The 17,873-nt window shown below is 38.9% G+C and overlaps 1 protein-coding gene across 11 annotated transcripts in view; it reads right to left on the bottom strand.

Moving 5' to 3' along the window:
* Positions 1 to 16,202, bottom strand: part of PCNX1 (pecanex 1) — an 86,441-nt gene extending 70,239 nt beyond the window's left edge. For 3 of the 11 annotated variants that reach the window (XM_035898010.1, XM_009642610.2, XM_035898011.1), the window contains exons 1-4: positions 10,636 to 10,703; positions 9,990 to 10,198; positions 3,829 to 3,934; positions 710 to 755 (exon numbers count right to left, since the gene is read on the bottom strand). In XM_035898010.1, the coding sequence (XP_035753903.1) occupies positions 710 to 755; positions 3,829 to 3,934; positions 9,990 to 10,198; positions 10,636 to 10,665 (391 nt within the window). In that variant the 5' untranslated portion in view covers positions 10,666 to 10,703. Of the gene's footprint in view, positions 1 to 709; positions 756 to 3,828; positions 3,935 to 8,150; positions 8,208 to 9,989; positions 10,199 to 10,635; positions 10,705 to 14,924; positions 14,927 to 16,197 lie in introns of those variants that run through there. The other 8 variants (XM_035898013.1, XM_035898015.1, XM_035898016.1 and 5 more) reach the window with 6 other exon arrangements.
* Between the last annotated feature and the right edge of the window lie 1,671 nt (positions 16,203 to 17,873).

Below are 17,873 nucleotides of genomic sequence, written 5' to 3'. Positions count from 1 at the left end.
ATATCAGAAAGGTGTCATTCAGCTACACAGATCTTCCACAAAGACCTGGAAAAGTATCTTACAGACAACCCAATGGAAATAGATATTTTTTTTTCCCTTAAAGATATACCTATTTCAATATTCCTTTTGTATGGTTGCCAATAAAAATGAGGGGTAGACTGCAACAAAATACTTGTAAAGACAAAAAAGGTAAGAAAAAGTCAAGGTGACAAAAATTCACATCTCATTTTCTTTTGTCTTATTACTGGCTTAATATATTTACAAGATAGCAACTTTGCATATTAAAAATAATGTGTCTTTTTGTCTCAGGAGAGTTCACAAGGGCTATCCTGGACAATACTTTTGCTAGATGCCAAGCAACCAGAAATAATCAAGTCATTGAAATACAACACCAGACTGGTTGCACAGAACTCAAAATAATAGGGAAAAGTCCACTCAAACCAACCCCCTGATCCGCATTTACAAGCAAAAGAAAAACCTGTTGTTACATGGAAAACAGATCACAGATTCCAGGATATTCTCTCCTAGTGTTTTAGGCATATAATTTGCAACTCCAAGGAAGATTTCTTCCAATTAAGTAAATGCTGTACTTTGCTCACAAAAAAGTTTTGAAGATTAACAAAGTAGAGAGCATTTGAAAAAACATAGTACAGAATAGTGATTTGAAGTGCTAGTGAAGGTAATTTTAAGAAGTAGCCAAAAATCTCACCTTTGATGGTTGCTGCTGTTCCCAGACGAGATAACCCAGATCCAACCTAGAAACAGGGAATTATGTAAAAAGCTGTAAACTCAGGAATTACCCAACTGCTGTTCCCTATTACTGCAATGCATGCATTTGCCCATACACCTAGGAGATATTTTCAAAGGTACAAAAGCATCCAACAGCACAGTGCTGTAAAATCCTTTCTGACTCAGAACGTTTCCACTGCAAACAGAGATGACGAGGCATCTCATTACGCATCCAACTATATCACTGCATTATTGTTTTATAGCCAAAGTACTTGGAGATTTTACTGATTTTTAAAACAGTTTCTATTCTAGGAGTTCCCTGAAAATATTTAATGTAGAAACAAACTACTAGTGTTGTGGTATACTAATAACTGCTGTTGTAAGGCTGAATGTTTAAGGCAGTGATCACGGTTGCCTACAATGCTTAAAGAAAACACCATGTTAATATAAAATATATCTGTTCAACATAGTGGAACACCAAGCTAAATCCAGAAACTGCTCCCATTGGAAGAGATACATATTTTTATCAGGTTTAGTTTTCAGGTCTGTCAGAGTTGATCCAAAGACCAGGTAATGACAAGAACCTAAGTGTTGGTACATGGAAAGTGGAAGCAGCATGACCAAGGGACATGGCAGGATGATCCCTCCTGGCAGCTGAACAAACCCAAATCAACTTAACCTAATCATTTTACTGTACCTTTTTCCTCCCTCTCATTCCTGCAAATGCAATTTTTCTTTTGAAGACAGCTTGCAAGTACACAGATTACAGTTACCACAAAGCAAGTAAACTGGTTAGTGAAAGAATGCGCAGAATTCCTTGATCTATCCTTGGATATGAGTTACAATCTCATTTCAAATGTATAGTATCTGCTTTTCAGCCATGTTCAATGGCCAACCAGCAGGCAATGCACCTCCTCACATGAAAACTAGCCAGCCGTTTAGGTTTGCAGTCTGCCTTTCTATACACGTCTTGTAACCTGTAACAGATTATTTTGCAGAGGTGCTAAGGAGAACTTAGTCTTTCCTTCAATACTATTTCCAATACTACCCCTCTCAAAGAACTCTGAATAGCACACAAAAATGCACATGTCAAGTAATTAAACCACTCAGAAATAAAAGATAGGAGAAAAGCACTCAAAGGCAAAATCTGAACCCAAGACACAAAAATGATGGCAATTTGACTTTACTGTATACTCATTGGGATGCTGTTTTTCAAAAATCCCTAGTTCAAATGACTCTGGGGAAAAGAACGCATAATTTTACTAGTTCTTCCCTGTAAGCACATCAAACTTAAGGTAATCTGAAGACATGTGAAGATTTTATTCAGCCGTACTACAGAACAACAATGGCTTTGCTACATGTGATGCAAAAAAGCAGCTAGAGCTTGTTTAATGCATTTTCTTTACTACAGTGTCATGCACACTTTGAGTTAGTAATTTTGCTGTATTTCAACTTTTTTTTTTCCCCTTCAGTAACATTCCTTGTTGAATGCAAACGCATCAGCATGGCAAAACAAATTTCACACAAAGAACTGAACAGAACTCGGACGCTTACTGTTCACATACCTTTCTGATGCTGCAAATTCAATCACAGGGGACTAGTGAGCACTAATTTTATCAGCATAAACACATTTTAAACACAATATTTCCTTTCACAGTAGCTTTAACTGTGTTACAGTGTCAGTATTAAAACACACAGGAAAGAACACAGAGTTTCTTCACATGCTTTAAAACTGTTATGAGTATGTTTGGAATACTTTTTTTCCAGGGACCAGTCAAAGAAACATGATCCCCAGCCTAGTTCTATCTTCCTACATGGACCATTGCTTCCTGTTCCTTTGAATACTACCCAATACCTGCTCTCTTCAAAGGAGAAAACCTCTAAGAGTATCTCTGTTGCATAGCAGAGCATTATCCAAATAAAACACCAACATTAGCATAACACTGCACTACATTATATACTGCTTGTTCAGGGAGCTAATTAGAAGGACTTGATATTGTAATACCACACCAAGAATTTCCACTTCATTCAAAAATAGTTTCTGTATCTTTAATACGATGCTGCATTGCTCATTGTCAACATAACCTTACAGTCTGGCCAGTCAAATCTACTTCTACTTGTGAGGAGTTGGTAAAAGGAAGATGCCACAACTGGCTAAACATCACAAGCCAAGTAGAAGGAACAGCACATGCAGCACCACGGAATTTGAATGCATAAATCTAGCAGACATAATACGGAAACAGAACAGCTTTGCCAGTGAAATTATAAGGCAACTAGAGCAGAATGGAGTTGCATTAAAATGTAATAAAGCCAAGTTCTTCAGCACTTCTATCTGGTATGCAGCAACCCCTATATAGTCCTTTCTTCCCACCCCTGTTGAAATATCAAAATAGCGAAGATTTTGCAGAGGTCATCCAAAAATACACATTTTTAGTCTTTCCATTTCTACCAGTTTATCTTGCTTTGTACTTTAGCAAATTAACATTTTTGACTGCAGAGTCTGAACTGTCAGGAATAATAACTTTCAGAAAGCCATTTAGCATTGCAAGAGACAATCAGCATTGGATATGTTCTAAGAAGACTTAACTGAAGCCTCCTCGAATTCAGCACAACTGAAGTTTGCCAATTAAGCATTTAAATGTTAGGTCAACCAAAAGTAAGGGAGGAAAACAAAGTTAGAACATAAGGACGAAGTTACAGCTTTAGCTATTTAAGAGCTCACTGATACCAAAAGGAAGAGGTAAGCCCACCACAGTGGGTCGTGGTACTTATCCAGTCATGCTCTGAACCATTTTGATTTACTAAATCAGAAGAAAGCTAACTGAGCAAAAGTGAATACTTTCTGAGGGGACAACAGGTTGCCTATAAAATCCAGCCATTTCTAAAACGAACATGAGATGGGATGAGTAAGAGCTATGCAGCTGGGAGAGTGCAATACCACTCTAATAAAACAGTTAAGAAATACAGAAAGGTAAGTTCTTTATCCTCATACAATTAAAAAAAGTAAAATAATAATAAAAAAAAAATCAGCAAAGATTACTCTACAGATTACAAAGCCAGCATTACTAAAGCAACAACTGCAGTGGCTTTAATTCTTACCTGGCTGTTTGGATCTACCCCAGCATAAGAATTGCGTGAACTACAGCCAACAGGGGGTGTTGCTTCTCGTATGAACTCTGACATCTCAATCCCTCCACCAGGGTCACTGACAGAAACATAAAAGAGAAAAAAAAAAATTAACCTACCAGTTAAACAGAAGTTTGTCTGTCTATACTGAGTGCTGATTCAAAACAATTTTCCCTTTTTCAAATATCAGGGGCTCAAATATATCCCGGTATCTCAGACATGTACTGCCCATTTGACACAGGAGGCTCAGTCAGAGCTGGAACACCCCATATACTGTCACAGAAGCTGCTGCCTTGTAAAGCCCACTGTCACCAGCCAACACAAGCCGTTAAGACTTAGGAGCTACAAGGCATTTTGAAATGCTGACAAATGAAATTCTCTCTGTCTATATGTACACACATGTAACTTTCATATCATCCGTCCAACTAGAATACTGAGAAATCAATCAGTAGAAAAAGTACTAAATAGAACTCTTTCAGAGAGCAGGGAAAGGATTCAGATTGAAGGCACTTGTCGTTATCCAGATCTTTTCCTTAGACTGGATCTAGGAGCAAAAGTAAGGATGGGTTAACCAAGAAAGCCACACACTGTCAGTAAAAGTTATTGGAAAGGCAGAGACATACAGGGACACGGTGTGTCTCCCACAGACACAAACCACTTCTGTCCAGCAGAAAAAACAAAAAACAAAAAAACTTCCCTTCAGATAATTTACAGGCCCTACCAAGAAATATTTTGAGGTACAATATACATATTATTACAACCTAGCAGTTTCACCCTTTCAAGACTGGTAAGTATCAGTTTGAAAGTATTTTCTAGGTCAATATCACCAAATTGTAATTCAACCTAATTCAGCTTGTCAAAAGCAGATATGTATGAAACAAAAGCAAGTTGGGCTTGTCCATTAGGACAACGGGGTGTGAAATGAGTTGGGGACTACAACTCAGGAATCCAACCTAGCACTGCTTGTTAATTGCAAAGAGGGAGAAGTTGAGACATCCTTTTTCCTCTCCCAATACAGTTCTCTTCAACCATCTCGATCCAGGAGACTTCTGAACAGAAGTAGCCGCAGTGCAATTTGACACTGACACACTTTGCTCCTTCCCAAAGATGAACAACTGCCTCCCAACAATCAGCAATTCAAAGCTGTGGCGAGTCCATTCCAATGTTTTGCTGTAGAAAGAACATAATCACAACCCTTCTCCACCTGGACTTAAGAAATTAAAGATGAAGCCCCTCTGGAGAAAGGGACAGAAATGGACAGGAGCACTGCAGGATTTACTTAATGAACAGCTCCTCTCATAGAAAAGTCTCATGTAATAAGACCAACACCTAATAATTTTTGTAGTATAGGGACATTGATCTAGGATATTATAAACAAACCGTCTGTAGACAAAAGGACCTGAAACATCATTCATTCTGCAGCATGACCTTTCAAACTGAGCTGGTCATCTCAGAGGCGTAAAGGTACAACCTTGGGAACCATCCTAGATCAGAGGCCCCTAAACCTTCCTACATCAAAGAGATGGCAAAAAAGACAGTTTGAAGTTAGGAATACCTTACTTCAGTAGAAGTAAGTTAACTTTAGAGACAACCAGCCATGAGTTAGTAGAACAATTACAGTCAGACTCCAGCAAATTGAAGAAAGTAAAAAGCCACCAGTATGATACAGCTCAGCAGTGAGATACAAGTATGCTCTTATTGACGGCTGGTTACAGAGCCCTCTCTGACCTGATATTATCAAGGCAGAACCAAGTAAGGAGAAAAAAAAAACCACCCACAGAATTCAGCTTCAGTAGTTCCCACTAGCTTTAGCCAAACAAACTATTCCTTATGTCAGGTATTAAGAACACATAACGACATAACATGAAATTAAAGACTAAACTGAAAAATTCCCATTTAATGTTTAAGTTCAGCATACATCATGATAACAACTGAAGATGTAACAAAGCACACCTTTCGCAAAGAGATGAAATTCCTTTCCTGTTTGAATAATTAATTCAGAAACACTGCATGTGATTAAAGTATATCCTATGAAGTAGAAGAATAAGTTAATGTGAATAAGCTCTCATGCATAGAACTGGGTAGTTAGAGTGGGAGGAGCCGATTTTGTCTAAAAGTGAACCAACAGATATCAGTATAAGCAACTATACAACCCAACACCACCAGTCTACTCGCAGCTGCTATATTCTGTGACAGCACACACAAGTAATGGATTAACAAAAGCTAGTAACCAACAACAACAAAGAAAAGTCTGCAAGAACAAGCAGGAAGTACAGATTTCTAGGATTTATTGTTGTATGCATAAGGATCTGGACTACACCAGCATGCAGAATCCTTTTTGAGCTTTTTTCTGCTAGTGTTGTGGCCATTCCTTTCTGCTTTTAAGTCCTACAGTTTCTTACAGTTTGCTGACTTCATAGCTTAGAGCAAGCACTATGCTTTTCAGTTTGCAAGCAAAAACACTCAAGTGAAGTTACTACACAAATTGAGAAGACTGAATAAATTATGTCCAGCTACCTGCAACAGAGATTATTGTGGAAGAGGCATTAGGAGACTGCGCAAAACAAATTAAGACTAGTATTTCTAATTATTAGTAACTGTCCTATTTAAAATTACTATCTGCAGCTATATTACATTAGCATGTCAGAGACCAACCCAAAGTCTGAAGTAAGGCTGTAAGTCTACATGAATTCAGAAGTTTAAAACCTGACTTAGCCTGATTGACTAAAGAAATCTGGTATTTGGACTACAACTTCCAGAGATAATTTGGAATGAGCAATTTTGATTTCAGGACAAATCAGAGGAAGAGTTCTGTTCTTTTCTTTTGAACATCATCTTCTGTCCTTAATTTCCAACTAAAACAGCAGGATAACTAGTCAAGAGGCTGCTCTCAAAACACCAAAGGACCAGAGCATGTACTGCAAATGCTGGACCATAACAGTTTCAAGTATTAAGAGAAGTTTTCTTTAAAGCTTGAAATCACTAATTATAGAGTCAAAAAGGCAAAACAACTCCAAGCTCAAGAACAGGTCTGCCAGCCACAGAAAACTGCAAGAAGAAATAAGAGAGGCAGGGTAAGGGCTGTAGAGGTTACTTTTTTCATTATTATTTCTCTTGCTCATACCTGCTTAAGTAGACTGTACGTAACTCAAAGATGCAACATATTAGGAAACTACATTCTCCGGATGTCAGCTTTATTTTGTAGAAGTACATGTGAAATTCATGTAGTATCATGATTACAGCACCCCCACGCTGATGGAGATCGACGACAGCAGTGTCGCAACAAAGAAGCCATATTCATACACCCAGAAGCAGGACTGACTAAAGTGTTTTAAGGTATCTACATGGGTCCACCAATACCCAACAAGGATTATGCTTGCACTGTTCCTTCAGCCTTTCATGGGAGATTAGGAGCCTGTATCCCCATTAGTTGTTTTCATGAAACCTCACAGAAGCATTACTAACATCCCATACTAACCCCCCTTAAGCATGAAAGCAGCAACTGCACTAGAAGCTATACAAGATGACAACTCACATTTCTATCTCAATATTAAGACTAGCTTCTTTCAAAAATATTGTCTAGAGAATTTCACCTTTATAAAGAAGATAAAAAAAACCACCAAAAAAACCAAACAAGGCATTTCTTAGGGAACAGAAAGTTGCTTAAGCATGCCAAAGTTCTATGAAAAGATTAAAAACCCTCAGAGTTTGATCCTATTCACAAACCAATGTGAACTAAAGATAAATGGGCAGTTCATGTAAACCTACAAGTGACAGCACATAGTTTTTGTCAGGTACCTGAAAGCACCACTTTGCAGATAAACATCACCAGAAAGAACAGCTGTTCTTAGAAGCTAAACAGAATCCTGAACATAACTTTTGAGCCGAAACCAGACTATTGCTTAACCCTTCAAAAATACTAATATTCATATTTAAAGTGGTCCTGGGGAGGGGGTGGGGAAAATACACTCTAGGACAGCTTTGCACATATATTCTCTCTATTTATTTGGTATTACACGCTGTAGCCGAAGCTACCAAAACTAATATTCTGATTATGCAAATATTTAAGGTAGTATGTCTGCTTAGATGTCCCCTACATCCACTTTATGCTAGTTTAAAAAAAAAAAAAAAAAAAAGAGAGAAAGAGAAAGCCCTGCATACACACTTTTTTTTTTTAACTGGTTTTCCAATTTCACTAAGAAGGTGACAGCTCAATATTAAACACTCTGAATGTTATCCCAGAGTTCTTGTACACTTCCAGGCAAAGATTAGTATATACTGTACATCCCACTTACCAAAAAGTAACTCCGTAATTTCTGCATTGACCTTGTTCCCAGTTCTAGTTAAGAGACCTGAAAGTGGGAACAAGGATCATATAAAAGTTAATGAAACTTTAGTTGGCAAGCAGGACACACAGCATCAAACTAACCTCTACTTCTGAGCTCACAAATGCTTATAATGTAGTAACTTGTCCCATGTCAACTGCTCCTTAGACAAAACAAAACTTCTGAAACATCCAGAAGTAACTCACAATACTAGTAGAAAGAAGTTCCTTGCCAAGTCTTGGCTACTGTTTTGGAAGCAAAAGCTAGATGGCTTAAAAAAAGAAAAAACATCTAAGGATCACAACTAAAACATGCATTAGCAAGGTTGCATTGAAACAGAACAGACCACTAGTTTACTTTCATGAATTTTATTAAGCAGAATAAGCATTAATATACATTTAGGCAAGCATTCTGCCAAAATAGCTCAATACAGTTTTAGTAAGGTATATGGTGATCTAAATGAAGTCACAATTAAAATCAGCAGGTTCAGTTACCAAACGCAACATGGAAAAAGGGTCAGGTTATAAAAGATTGATACAAGAAGTTACTGTATATCAACTTCAAAGGAATCCAAGACACTGTTTTTGTTAACAATACACTCCCTAAGCTGAAAGCAGATACAAAACAACTTAAGCCCCATCTCATGAGAAGCTACCCCATAGGCACAATAAAGTCCTTTTACTTCTAGCCTGTGCATTTTGATGAGCATCACTTTAACACTTCCTTTCTTTAAGCATCCTGATAAACAGACTTAAGAGGCTTTCTTCAACTACATTTCCTTATAGCACGTGTCTCCATGTAAAAGTTTCAGGTTTTTTGGTTGTTGGGATTTTTTTTGTTTTGGGTTTTTTCCCCCCTCAAATAAAACACACCCTTTTAAGAGTCAGGACAGCACACTAATTGCCTCACTTTGAAAACTATTCAAGGGTACTAGTACCAGAAGCTGACAGACAAAAGAAAGCTCTTCTTTAAAAGCTAAAAATTCAAGGTTGATTTATTTCATGCAGTCTAACTCTTAAGATGGCCTCAATTATCTGGAGCCAGGCAGAGGCTTTGATAATAGAGCTCATAACACATCCACAGTCTGATCAGACTGGTTAGGCTGGCCTTGCTGATGAGTCATCTTTTGCTCTTCTTTCTCTAAATAGTCTGGTCAGAAGAGGAAAACCTCTGGGTTTTTGATGCTGGCAACAGCAAAGAAGATCTGGGGGAAGGAATCACCTCCTATCGACAGTACTTCAGGATTATCATCTTCATTACTGAGCCAAACAACTCCAGAATTTCCAAACTCACAAGACAGTGTTCACCTGAAGTAAGATTATGACTGGAGTCAAGCATTGGATCTGACTTCTGCTTTTGCAAAACTAAGCAAATTGAAACCTGATCAGACAATCCTTTTAGTGATAACAGGCTTAGCATGTAGTATGTGGTCTTTGAGAGCTAGACTTTTGAAACTAAGTCTACTGCTGAAGTAAGATTACTTGTACTAGTTGTGTTCATTAAGTATTTAGTGACCTAATCAGCACACATTTTCCATGCTATTGTTTCAGTGCTTCCAGCATTTTCAATATTGTTCTGGAACTCCTTTGGGGGAGGAACCGGGAAATTAACATGAATCCAATTTCAAACCTAATACATAAATAAGTCTGCTTTTAAAGACCAGACTGAAACAGCCTTTCAGAACTATGGAGGTCTGCATTTATATTCCTCAGTGTTTACTTCAACCACCATTCCAGTCACACATCTGGTAAAGACAGGACTGTTTATCATCTGAAACCGTCAGTACACAAACATCAGCAGACACCTTACCTGGGCCCATTGCTGTCTTTCCTCTTGGCTGAAACATTGCTTTGTTCTGTTTTTGCACCTCTGTCCATATGCTCACTGGCATTCCTCTCCACAATTTCTCCCTCATCCAGTGCCCTGTGTAAACGGTAATTCACCATCTTCAAAACGATAAAGAGAGCTGCTATCACCGGGCAGTAGACAGCTACTATCATCATGGAAGAAGGAAGGGCCTTTCAAAAAAAGAGTAAGAAAGAATTAATGAACACAAGGTCAAACATCCGTAAGAATACATAAAGCTATCTAGAGTTTATTTCATGCAGCAAATATTGATCATACTGAAAATGAGGGTTTAAACACACACCCTCTACAGTCAAACTTTGTGTGGAGATTGTTATTAGTCTAGCAACATAGAAAAAAAGAAACAGCTGGACTACAAGGTACCAAAGCACCACAGCAGCATGCTAAGCAGACCTATCACTGGAGCTTGGGAAGCAAATTCAATTCCTGTTTTTCTAGGCTATTGGAATCTAAGACCTAGACTAGGAAACCTAGAGCTAGCATGATTTTTTGTGTCACACCCACTATTTTGAACTAGTTATGAATAAAAAAAAAGATGGGAAGATTTTAAGCAACTTGAAAACTAAACCAAACACTGATATGACCTTACTTCAGGGCTAGTACATAGCACCAAGTCCATTCTGGAAAAACTGATGCAAGTTTGACAGCATGGTGGATGGCAGAAAACCTGCTCAACTACCCAACACAGATGTTTTAACTTCGCTTGTCAGCTTCCAACTCTTGCATGACAAGATACTGATCAGTCACAAAAGCCAGACTTCTCCCTACCTGCATACAAAAAAAGGCTGGTTATATTTGTGGCTCACACCTTTGAGCAGTTGTCCACAATAACGTGCAAGATCACCCACTGCAAAGATTACTTGTGCTAGACCATCACATGCCCATGGAAAGGCAGTCCTGAATTCAACTTTTTAAATTCCACTCAGAATTAAGACTTCTCACTTAACTTTTGCTGAGGCCCATAAGGCTTTTACAGATCAGTTACTCAAGCAAAAGATATTGATTAAGTGCAACCTAATAAGTACTTAGAAGAAGTGGTCAGAATACTAGTTAAAATTCAGATTTCACTTCAAGGCTTTCATCCTTCCAATTCACCTTTTATTCATATTTATAATTTTGCCATTTCCCTAGGTAGTCACTAAACAAAATCAGATATTAACTCTTAATCTTCATCCACAAATAGACCACTTCCCTTACAAAAACAAAAGCCTGTGTTCTCAAATATTTTGCTACATCACTATCCTTTACCCCACTGATGGTGTAGTTTGATGTAAAATTCTAGCAGCCATAAACATGTATACACACAGAGAGACATATGCCAATCAGAATTAAACAACATTTGTTACCCAGCACAAACATTAATTTAGTAGATGAGAAAAGCAAATTAACTGTCTTTTTAGACCTCCTAGCCTAAGGAGAATTCCAGCTTGTTCCATACACCTAGTCATCCTCCCTATACAGACCATTGCAAGAGAACAGTCTTTATGGTGATTAAAGCCCTGTGCACATCTTGCAGAATCAGAAAGGGACTGGAGAATAAGAGAGAGAGCTCTGTTCTGCACACAAAGCTAGTTTTAGTAGTTTAAAAAGAGAACCGATTACCACATTACTATTTCCACACATTCAAGAGCTTATCAGTCCTAGAAGAATCAGCAAGTGCTCATCACACAATTTATACCATGAGTTTAGGAAAAACAGTTTGAAGAGATCTCCAAATATGAAATATTGTACTAATAAAGGGGATAAAAGAATAAACATTTCTAAATATTGTACTGACTGTTTAATTCAGAACAAAACCAATCCTTAATCTGCTGCTCACTTTCTGGCAGCAAGAAGAAACAAATACTCAATATAATTTCTGAAGCCAAACAATCAGAAATAATTGAGTCTGGAATCAATCACGAGGCAGTGATTAGTATTCTTTTCTTAAAGATATCAAGTTTAACCTACCTTTTCCTCCAAAACAGTTAAGTCAACATCTAACATAACATTTGCAGTAGGACAGGCAAACTAAGCTGAGGTATGCTAACTTAGATTTTTCGTGCCAAACTGGACAAGACCCTAGAGGATAGGCAGATTCACTTACCAAGCACCACCTCAGGAGGAGAAAGAGGAAACAAAGCTACTTAAATAACAGCATCAGTAAGCAATGAGGAACCACAATGATGCTAATGGCATCCATACAACCCCTGAAGCAATGCTGCAAGAGTTTCCTCAAGAAATTTAGTGCTTCCCCTTCCAAGAACTTCAGAGGCAGCTAGCTCCCTGCAAGCAAGGGCAAGCCCATTAACTTTGGCAAAACATATGAGCTTCCTGTACCTGCTAAGCAGTCTGCTACCCAATCACACACACGACTTCAACAACCATCCTCTCCTTTACAAGTACCTACTGTTCAGAAGCCATTGCCAGAATAGTCAGTTTAACACTAGATGACAAAAGCTAGAATTAGGCTATAAAAGACATGCCCATACTTTTCTATCTGGAGAGCTCTTCAGTTTCTCCCCTCCACTCCATCAGCAGTGAGGTCACCCAGTGTATCCATTTTATCTTGTGGAATGCAAAATCTACACATCCTGTTCTGCAAAGGAAAGCTTTGAGTGGGGAAAAAGGCAAAACACCTCATGTAACTTGCAGCAAGCCCAATTAAAGGGTGCTTTTTCCTCATGCCACGTTTCCACAGGATTGCAGAAAGCTAAAAATAAGGTAAGTTAACTCACTGCTTTTCATTCTTCTTATTCATTAGTAGTTAATCCACTCTGGATAGGGCATATATACTCTGAGAATAGCAGAAATTCTAGCATGTCCGGCATACTCTGCTGACTGATCATACTTTATAAAGTCTCATGCTGTGGTACAGCAGTACTACCCATGGTACCCGCAACTCACCCGCATTCCAGCCTCAAGAGGAAGAGTTACTGCAACCTAACATAAACCACTGCTGCCTTCGCTATTTTTCTTTGCCAAACTTGGAAGCATTCAGCTTCCATTTGGGGTCTCCCCTCCACAAGACAAGGCAAGTTAAAGTGAGATTAGTATTTTAAACTAACAGTTTACCACATCTGAGGAGAGACAAGTCTCTCACCAGCGTAACTGAGCATCCTATACAATACCATCTTCAAGACTGGAATACAAATCTAAGTACTACAAATTTGCAGCTAGATCTCATTGCAGTTCTATTCACAAGTACTAAAGCATTTTTATTGGGCACAACAGACTAAAAACCTCAGGTTAGAGCTTGTTCACAGACACCAGCTGGCTACAAGTCTGTAGCTGCAACAGCATTTCAGAGAACATCCCATGTTACTGCACATCTCCAGTCACTTCCATTAGCACCAAAAGAAAACATACACTGAACAGCAGTAGACACAACTGAAGCTCTCGTAGGATAGAACAGCTAGACATGACCGTACAAAAACTACCTGTTTTAATTACATTCTGTTGAAAATTTCAGTCATCTAATGGCTAATCAAACCCAATCATTAGATAATCCCCTATCCAAAACTATTTCCCTAAATCTTAAAGGAAGTTAAGTAGTACTCTCAAAGAGGGAAGGGGAGGGAAAGGACACTGTTTTCTACTACCTTTCCCTCAGGAGTTACTTTCCAAATTTAAACCTTTCAAGACAATTTATGAAATCCATACTATATATGTGGACAAATCTAAGATGCAGGAACGCACAGCTGAGGAATGGGACTGTCCCTTCCAGAAGCTGCTGGCTGTTAGGTCAGCTCAGTTGTATCCCAGCACACCTTTTGTGAAAGAGTGGGTAGAAAAAGCTTTAAGCACTCCTAAATTCCAGTGGCCAACCTCGAACAGAACACAAACCTCAGATCACTAGTTACAGGACTAAAATATTCCCATTTGAACTACAAAGGTCACCGTATCTTGATTCAACATTTCAGATACGTAAGTGCCAAGAACCATAGGATATTTCATTGATGACAGGCTGCGCTGCACACTTACGAAGAAACAAAGGCTATATATCTTACCTAATCACATCTAGCTTTAGCTGGACACTACAGATGCAGTGAAATTTCCAGGTTCTTTTCAAAAAGAGATGTGTAGGTGCTACCTGTTGAGAACGTTCATAGGAAAGCCTCCCAACCCAAATCAGACTGCAAGTCTTCACATAAAAGTGGTGTGAATCAAACATTCACTAAGCAGTAACAGTTGTCTTGTAAAATGCTTTCAAGTTCAAGCATTTCAGGCCAGTATCTTATAGAAACATTCATACTGGAGGAAGGATCAAGAAACAGCAGATGTAGTTTTGTCACCATTATTTGTTTATGAACAACAGCAGTTCTTAAGGGCTCTGGCTATCAAGACGCATGTTCAGCTACAAGTTATCAAGTTTTTGACTGAAACCTCAAGGTGTACCAATGAAACTTGAGTAGCCAAGAAACTAGACGTGGCTTAGAATAATGCGGGATACCAGGGATTCTCATCACACAACCAACTTCAAGTACTTAAACTCTTAGTTTAAGAAACAGCACCTGTTTCAGAAACGTCACTGGAAGAAGCTTTCATATGAAGATACATTTATATGACCTACTTCTATAAATATGTACACAAGTCAGGAAATCAAGTGGCTATTAAGTGAACTGTTGTCTAAATGAGCTGGACTTTGACAGACAAGTTCTGTAGGTACGTATGAGCCCATCACCCCAAGCAAGGTACAGTCCTGGCTCCTCTTCAGTCACTGGCAAAGTTCCCCGCGTGCTGGAGCCAAGATTTCACCCCCTCCTGCGCACGTGGTGGGGCTGGAACAGCATTCCGACTAGGGGAAGTGCTTTGGCAGCCTCCTCTCTTCCCCTCCCCCTTGCAACACTGATGCATAACATTGGCCTCTGCATTTAGGGTATATTTTTCCAACTCTACCACTATATTTTACAACCTAGTTGTACAGTTTCCCCATGTTCTAGCACATTTTTTTTTCTCCCAACTTGAGTTTTGGATTAGAGTAAAAACAGGGATCAGCTCTTACGACAGACATGCAGATCAACAAGCACAGTTGAGTCTGTTACCGAATACAAATATCCAAACAGGATAGATTTAACTAGTCTAGAAAGCAGTATTTTTGTATGCGTGCTGCCAAGCCACAGATCCAAGAGTACAGACTCAAGCAGACATTTTTCTTCCTCTACACCCCAATTCCTTCATTATCTACACTTTTCTTTCTGCCACGCTTCCAACAAGGACAGGTTAAGTGTATAAATACACATGAGAAAAAGAAAAGTATCCAGATCTGTAATATGGATAAATTTATGTATACATCCGTCTGTTCTCCTTCATACAGCGTACAGACCTCACTTTCACATGCTTAAGCTCAGAAGCCAGATGAGGGACAAAGGAAGAAAGGCTAGCTGAATTTTACTGCTAATATCTTCAGTTGGTTCGCACCATGCGTTAAACCCATCAACCCTAACAACACTGGCATACACGTGCAAAGAAACACACAGATTTATGGTATTACTTGCTGACCACAACCATTACCAGATTCCATTCTGAAAATACGGGATCAATAGAAGGAGTGCACAGATGAAAGATTAGCAAGGTTGGGTGCAATCAACCACATCTTTAAGCAGTAAGTGCATCTACACTACTGTATTCAAAAGAGATTAAGTGTTCCATTCCTGTTGGTGGTTAAATAACATTTCAAAAAAGTGATTAGCTTACTGTAAAATGCATTCAGCCTGGAGAGCCAGCTACAAGTGAAGTTCTTCAGGGATTCTTTTGCCTTTGTTGCTACAAAACAACTTAGGAATAACTACAGTTATTGCTGCCCCAATGCATCAAAGCAACACTATGATCTTGGAATTCCTTATGTGAGGAAGTTTTATATGTATTATAAAACCTGCCAACATTCTAAGTCTTTCTATATATGTTGTTTTTTAAACACACAGGGTTGTCTGCCAGCAACAAGTCATTTGAAGCTAGCTTAGAAACTCCCTCCTACACACCAGTGAGCCATGCTCAGAATTCAGATTATGATTACCTAAGACTTTTTAAGCAAGTTCTGCTTATTTATGCATGTCCTACAGCAATGCAACATTTACCGCTTTTTATTCTGAAAAAGCTTAAGAGACACTAAAGAGCTAAGATGACCATCACAGTTCTGCCTGTTTAGTTTGTGTCTAGACAACACTTAAACTGCAGAGGGTGGAAAGAAGGAAAACAGCCAAATATGATTCAATCTGCTTTAACTTGTGACTAATCTCCCTACTTATTCTCAGGGAAGCTGGCACTTGTTGCATCTTTAACTTGTCCAGAGGTATGAAGCAAGAGAATTTCTCTGACCTCAACAAAACCCAAAGCTCATCTTTTCCCTTTGCACAGGAAACAAAAAAAAGTTGAAGCAACACTGCAGTTTACCCCATAGTATGGGCAACTGAAGCTTAACTGCTGCTTTAAGAGCAGCAGGATACTCAAATGCTGGTCCATATTTATCAGCTGTCAAAAGACCCATGTACAGTGTAGATCAGCCCCCCTTCAAAAGTCTCCTGTGCATGCAGAATATAGCTAACCACATCTTCATGAACAGCTTTCTCAGCAAGGCAGTGATAATTAAACAGACTATCCTGTCAAAGCAGAAGAGCAGTACTTTTTAAAAAAAAAAAAAAAAAATTGAGACCAAAAAAGAGCTACAATTTCAGGCCAAAAGGACTCTCTTCTTCCCATATTCAGTGGAACTCCAGATAGATACAGATCCACAGTTTTTATACAGAGGATCTGCTTAGTTGAAAGTTTTATCTAGCTGTTGTCACATTAACTTTGTTTTCAAAAGCAGTTTGTCTCAGCCTGTGGTTTCCCTGCCAGCAGACTGAAGTTTTCAAACAAAAAGCCTTGGAGCTACCTTTTCCAAGACACAGTAATATGAATTAAAAACTAACCATACAGGGCTGTAACCTCCTTTTCCACATTAGCCATTTCTTAGTATGAAGTGTCTCATACTGCAAACTTACAAATTACTTTTTAACAAAGCAAATGCCTGACCCCAGAGCTCTTAATCTCTGCAACTGCACTCACATAAAGTTTTTCCTCCAAGGTTTCATTCACTAACTCATGTTTTTTCACAAGACAGATTTTGCTTTAAGTTGTCACAGCATCTGGGCCTGGCAGTCTCACAAATCACATTCTACCTCATAAGCTCAAAACTCCTTACAACACACCTAGCATGACCACACTTTTCTACTGACAAAACTGAAGTGAAATATTAGCATTTCATAAATGACATAATTACACACAACTTATACTGAAAGAAAAGCACTGGCCAACAGGAAACTGCCCCCTCTTCTCTCATAACAGATCATACCTCTCCTATATTTGTTCCCAAGCCCAAATGTCGAGAAAGCTTCCAGATTAAAGGTTAGTATTTTAACAGCTTTGATCGAACTATCAGATACAAAGATATATTCAACAGGAATTCTCCCAAGCCAAGCATACTAACATCGGGACACAAGCAAAAAAGCCAAAATAACTTCTGAGCAACAACACACAGTCCAGATTCGCTGCCAGCCAGCGCACTACACTATGGCCAAATATACTTCTCGGTTATGGACCCTGAAGCACATCCCTCCCCCAGTCTCAAAAGTCAGAAGAGAAAGCAATAGAGCCGCCAGCCAGAAATACTGCCTAGATCTGAGAGCTTCTACAGAAACCGTGCTTTCTCCTGGACTACCAGCAGCCCTGCAGCGGAAGCTAGCAGAGTTATGCCCGATTTTGAAGGAAAGTAAACAGAAAAACGAAGGCGAAGCGCCAGCGACCGAAGCCCTGCCGCGCCCGATGCACCCCGCCAGCACCCCACGCCACCCCCCCCACGCACACACC

The sequence above is a fragment of the Egretta garzetta genome, unplaced genomic scaffold, assembly GCF_000687185.1.
Source record: "Egretta garzetta isolate BGI_Z169 unplaced genomic scaffold, ASM68718v1 scaffold177, whole genome shotgun sequence".
Classification (NCBI taxonomy): Eukaryota; Metazoa; Chordata; class Aves; order Pelecaniformes; family Ardeidae; genus Egretta; species Egretta garzetta.
The sequence above is the reverse complement of the archived record's forward strand: the minus strand, read 5'-3'. Positions and strand labels throughout refer to the sequence as shown.